Genomic DNA, 13388 nt, shown 5'->3' with positions numbered 1-13388 from the left:
ATGACTGGTTGGAAAGAAATTTTGAAATCCTGAAATGTGCACTCAAATGATCTGGTGTTGACATTTTCCCAGCCTTCAACTGGCAACCGGTCAGCCCTTTACAACTAGAAAGAGGGACTTTTGGACAGTGGGGTAGCCGTACATAGTACATGTTTTTCATAGGAGACATAGAAGAAGCTGAGAAAAACATAGGAGACATAGAAGAAGCTGAGAAAAACATAGGAGACGAGGCTAAGATTAATGCAGATGACGAGGTGATGTGAACTTTGAGGGTGCAACAACAATTCTTTGCCTCTACCCATCCCTAAGCTCCCTCTCTCCAACACAACACACACTGTGTCCTCCCCTTCTCACTTACAACCAATAGATGCTGGTTTAATTGACCACCGATCCACCAGGGCAATTTGTTGAGTGTAACGAGGGGAATCCTGTTATTAGTGGTGCAGGGGAAGTAAGGAGGCCTGCAGGTACCATATAGGCTTGAACAGCTGGTCCAGGAGGATAAAAAGTGGTAGGTCAGTTCATGACAAATTACAATTATAATATTGGTATCTGCCACGTCCATTTCAGTATATTTGTTAATCATTGAGTGTCACTGATGAAATCTTTGTGAAAATAGAGACATGCTCTGGAACAAAGCTGGTGCCAGGCTATCCTTGTTGTGACATCACAAGAGAAGCATGGGGAGAGAGGGCAAAGGGGAGAGGATGGATGCCCCTGCTGTTAATCAATGGAACATGACAGTTTGAATGAGGATTCAATTCAACATACTATGCAGCTCTATTGAGACCAGAGGTTAGATGAGTAGGCTATGTATAAGTTAACACAGATAGATAATATGCATAAAATTAGCATACAGCTAGGCTTTTGAACATAACCACTCATTATTACAGAATGCAGAATTACAGGCGTACTGTAAAATATGCACAGACATACAATGTTTTGATGAGCCTGACCACACCTCCACACAAGCAACCAATGAGAGTATGGTCCAAAGTACTGTACCAGCTTCTTTGGAACAGACTTTGAACTGAGTGAGTGAGTGAGTGAGTGAATGAATGAGTGAGTGAGTGAGTGAGTGAGTGAATGAATGAGTGAGTGAGTGAGTGAGTGAGTGAGTGAGTGAGTGAGTGAGTGAGTGAGTGAGTGAGTGAGTGAGTGAGTGAGTGAGTGAGTGAGTGAGTGAGTGAGTGAGTGAGTGAGTGAGTGAGAGAGAGAGAGAGAGAGACAGAGAGACGAGCTAAGAAATTGTAACACAGAGGAATTGTAACTCAGGTATATGGCTTTCCTAGATTTTCTCTTTTTTGTCACTCTTAATTTGAAAATATGTTCTTTAGGGCTCAAAGTGAGGTCAATAGCAATAGATTTTGCAATATCAAATATCACAGATTTCGCTATATCATGATTAACTTCACCTGAGATGTGAAATGGGTAGCAACAGGGTTCAGCTTCACCAAGTGGAAATAAGTAGCCTCAGCAGTTGCACTCAGCATCTATGTGATGAGCCCTGAAATGCAGCAAGGAAAACATAAGCATCATGTATTGAATACCCGATCTGTGTATACATTTATGTGGAAGGTTCACCGGGTGAGCAATGATGTGTAGTTAACGGGGGTGAATTATGTTAAGTCAGGTTTACCTAACAATCATAACACTTAAATCTGAATGTGCAAGGCAGATAGGTGGTGGAATGGGTATAGTGTTACGTGGAAATATTTATTCATGATGTATTAACAAACTAGATGTGGTAAGTGTCTCCATTACCACATGTAATCCATTCCCGGCAGTGAAAAATACATGAGCTCATACTGTACATATAAATGAAAAGCAGACATTTAGTAGACAGACCACTCCTGTGCCTTCTCTTAGGTACTATTCTACGACCAAGGTCCACACACACACACACACACACACAACACACACACACACACACACACACACACACACACACACACACACACACACACACACACACACACACACACACACACACACACACACACACACACACACACACACACACACACACACACACAGCACAGCACAGCACAGTAGATCCTTTTATAAAGACAACAAAGCGAAATATTCGGTCAAAGATATATTGTTACAAACCTGCAAAAAGAGAAGGAGTGCTGTGAGCTTCACAGACTAGACTTCAAACAGATATACACCCATATTTCTAATCACAGTATTGGATGTCCCATCTCCCTCTCTCTTTCTCTGCTTTCTCTTGTTCCATTCAAATACAATACACACACACAAATCAGGAGAGATTTGGGAGGAGTAGGAGTAGAGGAAATAGAAGAGTTGGGGATAGAATTAGGGTTGAGGGAGGAGTGGAGGGGAAGGATTGATGTGATTGGTCCAGAAGGAGGGTGGCTGTACAATCAGCTTCTTCTGAAAGCATGGCTCAATGAATGAACACTCTTCATTTCAGGTAGCCAGCCAACACAACATTGAGGTAAATGCTACTATGCCCAGGGATAAGCCAAGTACGTTCCATGCACAGATGTTTCTCAAAGCTTTAACTGAGTGTCTGACTACTGTTCTGATATGGATTTGTACTCTGTTCTTTTCCAGTTCTCCTCCACAGCTGGCCAATTACTTGACTGACTGACTGAAACTGACGGTTGAACATTGGTTGGTTGACTGAGGTATTCTCCATCTATCGTCCACTAATCCATTGTTTTCCTTGCAGATCACGTTTACAGATATACAGACAGATGGCTGACAAGCAGATCAGGTAAGTGCGGATAAGGATATTGATTGAAACAGAAGAATCTGAGAGGATTTTATCACATGTTTTAATTGATGTTCTAGTTTGAGTCTTGAACTAATTCCTCCACTATTTTCCCGCTCTCTCATTCTTGTTTTTAACTTTTGTTATTGATTGGTCATTGTCACCTTTTTGATCCCGTCTCACCCTTCTCTCTTTCTCTCCCTCTCAGTTTACCTGCCAAATTGATCAATGGGGGAATTGCTGGACTGATTGGTGTGACATGTGTATTTCCTATTGACCTAGCCAAGACCCGTCTCCAGAACCAGCAAAATGGTTCCCGTCTCTACACCAGCATGTATGCACAAAGCTGGTAAACACACTCTTTTAACCAGTCAAAAAAAAAAAAAAAAATCTAAAACGAACTTGCAGTTTGCTTGTAGTATCTGCTTACCTCTGGTTGATTCTCTGAGGTCTTTGCACAGTAATCCTTTGTGTTCACTACACAGGTCAGATTGCCTTATCAAGACCATCCAATCAGAGGGGTACTTTGGCATGTACAGAGGTAGAACAAAATTATGTGTGTGTGTGTGTGTGTGCTTGTGCGTGCGTGCGTGTGTGTGTGTGTGTGTGTGCGTGCGTGTGTGTGGTGTGTGTGTATGTGTGTGTTCATGCGTGCGTGTGTGTGCACACAGGTTTGAGCATGTTCTTTGTTTATGACTCTGTGTCTCTATATTTCTTTGACCATTAGGTGCTGCTGTGAACCTGACTCTGGTCACTCCAGAGAAGGCCATCAAACTAGCTGCCAATGACTTCTTTAGACAGCACCTGTCCAAGGATGGGTGAGTAGTGCTCAGAGGCCTCTTTCAAACACCTGTCTGTCAAATACAATCATACACCAGTCGTAACTGACTGGTACACCAACCTCTTGCCCACTCTGATCTCTTTGAATAGATGTACTTGAAAGATGTAGTGTATACTATATCAGCTTTAACTAACTTCTTGTTTGGATTTGATATACATATCACAAATAGGATTTTAATAATATCTTCACTATGTGCTGGGATCTAGTGGTAATACGTTAGAAGTATAAATATTTTGTAAACATACAGCATGGTTGATAGGACCAATCCCACAGGCCCCTGCAGCATTATCCGCATGACATACCTGGGCTATCTTTAGCGTCCCTCAACATTTCCATGGGGTCCAACAACATGGCTGATAAATTATTGAGTGACCTGCGCTAGTGAACTGGTGAATTATTAACATGTTTCTAAGACTGTGTGAATCCGTGAGTGTGTGTATGTGTTTGTTTATGTATGTTTCTTTATGTGTATCACTAATGGTATGTTTATTGTTTAATGCATGTTTATGGTCATGTCCTTTGTGGATAGAAACAGGGAGTTTTATGTTGTATGCATTTTGTTTAATGTATGTAAATCACTTGAGATAGCACCAGACCATCCAGAGAAATTAGCAAAGTCATTGAACCAAAATGATTATGACATTTGTTCTCTCTCTCAGTCAGAAGCTCACCCTGCTGAGGGAGATGCTGGCGGGTTGTGGTGCTGGTACATGTCAGGTAAGATCAGTTTGGGTATCAGCCTCAGACAGCTTTCTACTACCATCTTGTGGCTCAACAGTCTCTTTGTCTCTCCATCTCTTTGTCTCTCCATCTCTCTGCCTCTCCATCTCTCTGTCTCTCCATCTCTGTCTCTCTGTCTCTCCATCTCTCTGTCTCTCTCTGTCTCTCCATATCTCTGTCTCTCCATCTCTCTGTCTCTCTGTCTCTCCATCTCTGTGTCTCCATCTCTTTGTCTCTCCATCTCTCCATCTCTTGGTGCAGGTCATCATCACCACTCCCATGGAGATGCTAAAGATCCAGTTACAGGATGCAGGGCGGATAGGTGAGAAATGGGTAGAAGAAGGAGAGAGGAGGTTGTATGTTCCCTTGTTCCCAGTCAGGGTTTCATGACTAACCAATGTCTTGTCAGCCAAACAAACACAAACAGATCACAGAGATCTGATCAGTTAGAACCAGTAACAGCCAGCATTGTTATTGTATCAATGTACAATAGTTATTTTATTGCTTGACCACATTTGTGACTCTTCCTTGTGTTCCTGTGACTCCTCAAATGTATTTTTGTTTGTCAACTTCTCCTGGTGCATTCCTGCTTCTCTGTCCCTGATTGATGATGTCACACTGATGATACTGATGATGTTGTGTGTGTTATGACACATGTAGAGGCTCAGAGGAAGCTGATGTCCCAGGCTGCAGTTGGGGCCCCTGGGGGCCCAGTGGAGTTGAGGTCCCATACAGCAATGCAGCTCACCCGGGAGACGGTAAGGACATCTCCGTACAGCAATGCAGCTTACCTGTGGATGGTAAGGACAGTCGTGTGTGTGTATACAGGTATGAGTGTGTATACAGTTGTAAGGTTTTTCCGTGCATCGGCAAGACAGAACAGCTGCCTCCGGTAAGACAAGGGGTGGAGGTCTGTGTCTATTTGTCAATAACAGCTGGTGCGCAAAATCAAATATTAAGGAAGTCTCGAGGTTTTGCTTGCCTGAGATAGAGTATCTCTTGATAAGCTGTAGACAACACTATTTACCAAGAGAGTGTTCATCTATGTTTTTCGTAGCTGTCTATTTACCACCACAAACCGATGCTGGCACTAAGACCGCACTCAACGATCTCTATAAAGCCATAAGCAAACAAGAAAATGCTCATCCAGAGGCGGTGCCCCTAGTGGCCGAGGACTTTAATGCAGAAAAACTCAAATCTGTTTTACCTGTTACATGTGCAAGAAGAGAGGAAAAAAACTCTAGACTACCTTTACTCCAAACACAAAGATGTTTACAAAGCTCTCCCTCGCCCTCCATTTGGCAAATCTGACCATAATTATATCCTCCTGATTCCTGCTTACAAACAAAAACTAAAGCAGGAAGTACCAGTGACTCACTCAATATGGAGGTAGTCAGATGACGCAGATGCTAAGCTACAGGACTATTTTGCTAGCAAAGACTGGTATATGTTCCGTGACTCATCCGATTTCATTGAGGAGTATACCACATCGGTCACCTGCTTCATCTATAAGTGCATCAATGACGTTGTCCCACAGTGACCATACGTACATACCTCAACCAGAAGCCATGGAATGCAGGCAACATCCGCACTGAGCTAAGCTGTTCCAGACGACTGTGTGATCACGCTCGCCGCAGTCGATGTGAGTAAGACTTTAAAAAAAAATGTTGAACCACCTTTTTCTCCACAATTTGTATCTTGTCTCATCGCTGCAACTCCCCAACGGGATAGGGAGGAGAAGGTCAAGTCATGCATCCTTCGAAACATGACCCACCAAACCGTGCTTCTTAACACCCGCCCGCTTAACCCGGAAGCCATCCGCACCAATGTGTTGGAGGAAACAGCACCAATTGTGCGCCACCCTATGGGACTCCTGATTACGGCCAGTTCTGATACAGCCCGGGATTGAACCCGTGTCTGTAGTGACGAATCTTTAAACAGGTCAACATTCACAAGGCCGCAGGGCCAGAGGAATTACCAGGACGTGTACTCCGAGCATGCGCTGACCTACTGGCAAGTGTCTTCACTGACATTTTCAACCTGTCCCTGGCCGAGTCTGTAATACCTACATGTTTCAAGCAGACCACCATAGTCCCTGTTCCCAAGAACACTAAGGTAACCTGCCTAAATGACTACTGACCCATAGCACTCACGTCTGTAGCCATTTAGTGTAGCCATGTAGCCATGAAGCCATGAACACACCAAGACAGTCGTGAGGAGGGCAGGACAATGCCTATTCCCCCAAAGATTTGGCATGGGTCCTCAGATCCTCAAAAAGTTCTACAGCTGCACCATCGAGAGCATCCTGAATGGTTGCATCACCGCCTGGTATGGCAACTGCTCGGCCTCCGATCGCAAGGGGCTACAGAGGGTAGTGCGTATGGCCCAGTACATCACTGGGGCCAAGCTTCCTGCCATCCAGGACCTATATACCAGTCAGTGTCATAGAAAGGCCCTTATTTTTCTTAAAACTGCATTGTTGGTTAAGGGCTTGTAAGTAAGCATTTCATGGTAAGGTCTACCTGTTGTATGCGGCGCATGTGACAAATAAAATGTGATTTGATTATGCCTGCCGTGTACCCTGTAAGCCAATTGATACAGTATGTGTATTACAGTGATTAAGACCAGAATTCAGACCATGACATGGGGAAGTCGGGGACGGCGGAGTGACAGACTGCATCAGGTAAACTCTCCTTCTCACTCTAACTCTTCCACTGCTTCCCTCCTGGTTTTGACAGGCCCTTTCTGATCAATTATATCCATATTATCTGATGGTAGAACATTACAACATCTACTGGTACTATGAAATAAACTGAGAAGGCATTTTAGACTAGAAAATTCAGTAAATGTCGGATAAAAAATGTCGCGACCGTCCTGATGGAAACACCAGATTTCTCATAAACTTTCCAAATATTTAATAAACTAAATACAATAGACAAGGTTGGATCTTTTTGTCTGTAAAATGAATTATGCGAGAGATGGTGGCGGAAAGGCTTTTAAGTGCAAATATTGATTTAATAAAGTAATCTTGCAGTCACAAGATGAAATGTGTGGTCCTCCCTCTCCGACTTTGGAAAGCATACAGTTTATTAGGCTACAGATGAAATAAACTATGATGAACTTCACAGCATGGTTAAATTGCAAAGTGATGAGCTTGATGCTCCTCTCCCAAAAATATTGAGGGTCTTATTCTGGTGACAAAATTAACAACCAGTGCTTGGCTGCCATTTGACAATTAAAAATAATCTCGCTCTCATGTCCATAAACTCATTCTGATTTGTTGTGGCCCCCACAATCATTTAAGTTGCCCATCCCTGATGTAGGCTATATTCGCACTGTATCTACGAGCTGCTGGCTAGAGTGCATGTGCCAATACCAGAGTGGGCACATTCGCTATATTAACTCAATATTTTTTGTAACAAAACCATCAGTTGAAAATGTGATGGAAACCAATTGAACTTTTAACCGAGAAAGTTTTTTATGTGCACTACGTTATCATACACAGAATTTTATCTGCAAAAAGTTTATTTGATGGAAACACGTATCTGGTGGGAAAATGCTCAGATTTTATTCATGCGGATTTGAGAATATTCACATGAAAATCTGCCGCAAATTGGATGGAAACCTCGCTATAGATTAAGATTTGAGATGTATATTAAAAAGGTTTTGTGGCAAAATGCTATATATCCATTATTTAGCTGGAATGGAATGTTTGTATCCTGCAGATTTGACATATAGACATATTACTTTATTGATAATTTTGTAAAAATGTATTTTTTTATATTGATGTCACCAACAGACATATCAGTAGACAGGAATTCTAATGATATCTAGTTTATGTACACCAGTGGAGACTGCTGAGGGGTGGACGGCTCATAATAATGGCTGGAATGGAGTAAATGGAATGGTACCAAACATGTTGTTCCCATTGACTGCATTCCAGCCATTACTGTGAGCCGTCCTTCCACCAGCAGAGTTGTAGTTCTTGACACAAAACGATGTGGCTGGCACCTTCTGCCATACCCTGTTCAATGGCACTTAAATATTTTGTCTTGTTTCAATTGTCTCAAGACTTAAAAATACTTGTTTAACCGGTTTCCTCTTATTCATCTACACTGATTGAAGTGGATTTAACAAGTGACATCAATGAGGGATCATATATTTTACCTGGTCAGTCTGTCACGGAAAGAGCAGGTATTCATTTAAGTGATAATGCTCTCGAAACGGGTGTTGATAGGCCCAAGATGAAGTCGAGGGCTGGCAAACTGTGCCAATATATCCTCTAAACACCAGCTTTGAGGGCATTATCAATTTTATTCAACGGGTTACCAACATATTGTAGCGACCCGCACAGACAGCTGTGTGTTATGTGTTAGGCTAGTAGGTGGTTGTGTTGTACTTACTAGTACCCAGTGTTCGCGGGGTCCGACATGCCAATCAACCTGCTATCTGCCAATCACGGGAATGCCTGGAATGTTCTGATGCCGGGCATCCTGGAGGTTGGCGGAGTAGAGTGGAGGGGGGTTGGGCAGGGGGATGGAGCATTGGAAGTTAAGACCAGGTTTAGCCTTTGTTCTCTCTCTTATGTCTGGCCTTCACAAGAGAAGGTCACGGTTGGCTTGTGGTTATCTTTCACTTATTTGGCGTGGGTTACGGCCAAACAGTAGCCTGTGTAAAGTTGGTTTAATAAACCGTCAATTCGTAAACTCAATCCTCTGTCTGGACAATTGTTCCTTTATGATCTAGTCAGGTCATTACAATATTCAACATATTTTAATAAAAATGTCATTTTGATGAAATTATTCTTACTATTTTATCCTTCACGAGATATATCCCAACATAAATCTAAGGTTGCTCCCCAAGCCGGCTGCTCGTTCGTTCTATCGGTTCGGTTGCCAGTGACACGACTCTGTTTTTTTCTGTATCTACGGACAAACCTAGTCGTTCGTACTAAATGTTCCATTTCCATACTGACTGGCAACATTCTTATCCCTTGCTTTCTAGCTAGCTAACTTACAGTCACATCAAACAGTGCAGCCAGAATAAAAGCAAACTGGCTGCATTTGCGTTTGTTTAAGCTGTTTTCTAGTGACATTTATTTGGATACATCCATAACAACAAGCTAATGATGCGCAATTTCCTCTGAAATAGCTTTGACACTTCGCTGTTTTCTCAATGACATTAAAATCAGTCTTGAAAAAAGGCGCAAATTGAAGGTGGCTCCACACGAGCAAGTTTGACCAGAGACCAGTATGACGACACACCAAATGTGTTTGATGCATCGTGGGAAAAGAGCAGGAATAGGCTTTTTTAGGCTACGGTTTGAAGTGATTGTGTTAGCTGTGTTGTTGGCTAGCTCCTCTGAATACCCAGTGTCCTAACAATAACAGCGGGGTCAATGTTTTGTGTAACTGTTAATAATCACTGCGTGCAATACAGTTTCAGAAACCTTTCATGTTGGTGTGTTGCGTGGTCATTGTTCCTTTTATTTATTAAAACACTAATTAAGCAAGTTCAAGGAATGAGTGTTTTAATAAATAAAAGGAACAATGACCACGCAACACACCAACATGAAAACAGCGTCAATAACACCTGAGGAAAGAACCAAGGGGAGTGACAGATATAGGGAAGATAATCAAGGAGGTGATGGAGTCCAGGTGAGTGTCATGAGGTGCAGGTGCGTGAGGCGATGGTGACAGGTGTGCGGGATACTCAGCAGCCTGATGACCTAGAGGCCAGAGAGGGAGTATATGTGACACCAATGTAAAATTGGAGTCATGAGAAGGGCTAACCTATGACCTGACCCATCACCTTATATATTACTGCCCCCCAGTTGTGACATCCCAAAAAACACACAAAAACTCTACAACCCATATTTCTTCTAGCCTCCCACAAATGCTTTATCTTCTTAACACTAAAACTGAACCTAAATAATATAAAAATGAAATATATATATTTTCATACAACTTAATCTAAATAGAAACTAATACGGATGTACAAAACAAACAGAAATAAAAACAAATATAAAAACAGCTGTCTCCATACTGACATGTCATTATGCTACCAACATGATATCATCATGATAGCACTGGCCATAAAAGTTTAAAACTAGTTTAAAAAAAAAAAACATCTTTTTTTTGTTACCTTTCAAAATTCAAATATTTGGTAACACTACATGGAGGTACTGTTTTAAGTACAGGTATTTGCCAAAATAAAGGAAACACTTGAGTAAAGGAGGGATACAAAGTATTTTGAAAGCAGGTGCTTCCACATAGGTGGGGTTCCTGAGTTAATTAAGCAGTTAACGTCCCATCATGCTTAGGGTCATGTATAAAAATGCTGGGCAGGTCATTATTTTGGCTATCATGGCTTTGGCCCGCAGGATGACAATGCCTCCGTCCACAGGGAAGGAGTGGTCACTGATCTGGTTGGCTGAGCATGAAAATTATGTAAACCATATGCCATGGCTATTTCAGTGACCAGATCTCAACCCAATTGAACACCTATGGGAGATTCTGGAGCAGTGCCTGAGACAGTGGTTTCCACCAAAATACAATGATTTGCAATTGAGGACTAAAGCTAAATAGGATACAGTAAAGCATTAAAATCAGTCTTTTTTTCTGATGTTGTGTTGTTGCTGACTAGAAGAGGCAGTGTTAGTTAGCCATTCTCAAGATGCCAGACATGGGTTATATCCAGAAACGGGTAGGCCTCACGAGATGCTAAGAGGCGTATGTACTTTAAACTATCCATATCATTTTTGTTGTTGTTGCAGTATGCCCCATAAAAGCTCACTAGGTTTTCTAATGCCTTCTTTGTGAGTCATTGGAAAACCTCCCTGGTCTTTGTTATTGAATCTTTGCCATATGTACAGTATATACTGTAGTCTAGTCAATGCCATCCAATTAAACTATTGCTGTATATATACTATTCTATCCCATGTATTTTTTATTTTATTTATTTTATTTCACCTTTATTTAACCAGGTAAGCCAGTTGAGAACAAGTTCTCATTTACAACTGCGACCTGGCCAAGATAAAGCAAAGCAGTGCAACACAAACAACAACACAGAGTTACACATAAACAAACGTACAGTCAATAACAGAAAATAAAAATCTATGTACAGTGTGAGCAAATGTAGAAGATTAGGGAGGTAAGGCAATAAATAGGCCACAGAGGCAAAATATTTACAATTTAGCATTAACACTGGAGTGATAGATGTGCAGATGATGATGTGCAAGTAGAGATACTGGGGTTCAAAAGAGCAAAAAGATAAATAACAATATGGGGATGAGATAGTTGGGTGTGCTATTTACAGATTGGCTGTGTACAGGTACAGTGATCAGTAAGCTGCTCTGACAGCTGATGCTTAAAGTTAGAGAGGGAGATATAAGTCTCCAGCTTCAGTGATTTTTGCAATTCGTTACAGTCATTGGCAGCAGAAACTGGAAGGAAAGGCGGCCAAAATAAGTCTTGGCTTTGGGAATGAACAGTGAAACATACTTGCTGGAGCGTGTGCTACGGGTGGGTGTTGCTATGGTGACCAGTGTGCTAAGGCAGGGCTTTACCTAGCAAAGTCTTATAGATGACCTGGAGCCAGTGGGTTTGGCGACGAATATGTAGCGAGGGCCAGCCAACGAGAGCATACAGGTCGCAGTGGTGGGTAGTATATGGGGCTTTGGTGACAAAAAGGATGGCACTGTGATAGACTACATCCAATTTGCTGAGTAGAGTGTTGGAGGCTATTTTGTAAATGACATCGCGTAGTCAAGGATCGGTGGGATAGTCAGTTTTACGAGGGTATGTTTGGCAGCATGAATGAAGGAGGCTTTGTTGCGAAATAGTAAGCCAATTCTAGATTTAATTTTGGATTGGAGATGCTTAATGTGAGTCTGGAAGGAGAGTTTACAGTCTAACCCGACACCTAGGTATTTGTAGTTGTCCACATATTCTAAGTCAGAGCCGTCCAGACTAGTGATGCTAGTCGGGCGGGCAGGTGCGGACAGCGATCGGTTGAAGAGCATGCATTTAGTTTTACTAGCATTTGAAAGCAGTTGGAAGCCACGGAAGGAGCGTTGTATGGCATTGAAGCTCGTTTGTAGGTTTGTTATCACAGTGTCCAAAGAAGGGCCAGATGTATACAGAATGGTGTCGTCTGCGTAGAGGTGGATCAGAGAATCAACAGCAGCAAGAGCGACATCATTGATGTATACAGAGAAAAGAGTCGGCCCGAGAATTGAACCCTGTGGCACCCCCATAGAGACTGCCAGAGGTCCGGACAACAGGCCCTCCAATTGGACACACTGAACTCTATCTGAGAAGTAGTTGGTGAACCAGGCGAGGCAGTCATTTGAGAAACCAAGGCTATTGAATCTGCCGATAAGAATGCGGTGATTGACAGAGTCAAAAGCCTTGGCCAGGTCGATGAAGACGGCTGCACAGTACTGTCTTTTATCGATGGCGGTTATGATATTGTTTAGGACGTTGAGCGTGGCTGAGGTGCACCCATGACCAGCTCAGAAACCAGATTGCATAGTGGCGAAGGTACGGTGGGATTTGAAATGGTCGGTGATCTGTTTGTTAACTTGGCTTTCGAAGATTTTAGAAAGGCAGGGCAGGATGGATATAGGTTTATAACAGTTTAGGTCTAGAGTGTCTCCCCCTTTGAAGAGGGGGATGACCGCGGCAGCTTTCCAATCTTTGGGGATCTCAGACGATACGAAAGAGAGGTTGAACAGGCTAGTAATAGGGGTTGCAACATTTTCGGCTGATAATTTTAGAAAGAGAGGGTCCAGATTTTCTAGCCCATCTGATTTGTAAGGATACAGATTTTGCAGCTCTTTCAGAACATCTGTATTCTACAGATATACAAAATATTCTATCCACATACCGTTCAAAATGTCTATACATCCCATCACACATATATATATATATATATTTACACTTTGGACTCATTGCGTGTCGTAACATTTATATATTTCTTAATTCCATTCTTTTACTTTTAGATCTGTGTGTATTGTTGTGAATTGTTAGATATTACTGCACTGCTGGAGCTATTAACACAAGCATTTCGCTACACCCGCAATAA

General features: G+C 42.2%; 1 protein-coding gene and 1 long non-coding RNA gene across 6 annotated transcripts in view; one reads left to right on the top strand and one right to left on the bottom strand.

Annotated features, from left to right (window-relative positions):
• LOC120036145 overlaps positions 1-13388 on the bottom strand; it is a 32731-nt gene that overhangs the window by 12957 nt on the left and 6386 nt on the right. Inside the window, exons 1-2 of one of the 3 annotated variants that reach the window (XR_005474434.1) lie at positions 2113-2269; positions 1416-1507 (exon numbers count right to left, since the gene is read on the bottom strand). This is a non-coding gene — a long non-coding RNA (uncharacterized LOC120036145). Of the gene's footprint in view, positions 1-1415; positions 1508-2112; positions 2270-4513; positions 5093-13388 lie in introns of those variants that run through there. The other 2 variants (XR_005474432.1, XR_005474433.1) reach the window with 2 other exon arrangements.
• Positions 2395-7369, top strand: LOC120036139 (mitochondrial glutamate carrier 1-like). 3 transcript variants are annotated; one of them, XM_038982611.1, is made up of 9 exons: positions 2395-2492; positions 2699-2743; positions 2949-3089; positions 3226-3281; positions 3468-3558; positions 4241-4298; positions 4563-4623; positions 4962-5059; positions 6917-7369. In XM_038982611.1, the coding sequence occupies exons 2-9, from the start codon at positions 2724-2726 to the stop codon at positions 6917-6919; spliced, it is 528 nt and encodes a 175-aa protein (XP_038838539.1). In that variant the 5' UTR covers positions 2395-2492; positions 2699-2723; the 3' UTR covers positions 6920-7369. The 3 variants fall into 3 exon arrangements, with proteins under 3 accessions (XP_038838539.1, XP_038838541.1, XP_038838540.1); XM_038982613.1 differs by having other exon boundaries at positions 2437-2492; positions 2949-3074; positions 6917-6976; XM_038982612.1 differs by having other exon boundaries at positions 2443-2461; positions 6917-6990.

Source organism: Salvelinus namaycush, unplaced genomic scaffold (assembly GCF_016432855.1).
Source record: "Salvelinus namaycush isolate Seneca unplaced genomic scaffold, SaNama_1.0 Scaffold122, whole genome shotgun sequence".
Taxonomy (NCBI): Eukaryota; Metazoa; Chordata; class Actinopteri; order Salmoniformes; family Salmonidae; genus Salvelinus; species Salvelinus namaycush.
The sequence above is the reverse complement of the archived record's forward strand: the minus strand, read 5'-3'. Positions and strand labels throughout refer to the sequence as shown.

Coding starts and splice junctions, on each gene's coding strand:
- LOC120036139 (XM_038982611.1), top strand. CDS start 2,724: ATGGCTGACAAGCAGATCAG. Junction 2,744..2,948: donor ATGGCTGACAAGCAGATCAG/GTAAGTGCGGAT, acceptor TCTCCCTCTCAG/TTTACCTGCCAAATTGATCA. Junction 4,299..4,562: donor GTGGTGCTGGTACATGTCAG/GTAAGATCAGTT, acceptor CTCTTGGTGCAG/GTCATCATCACCACTCCCAT.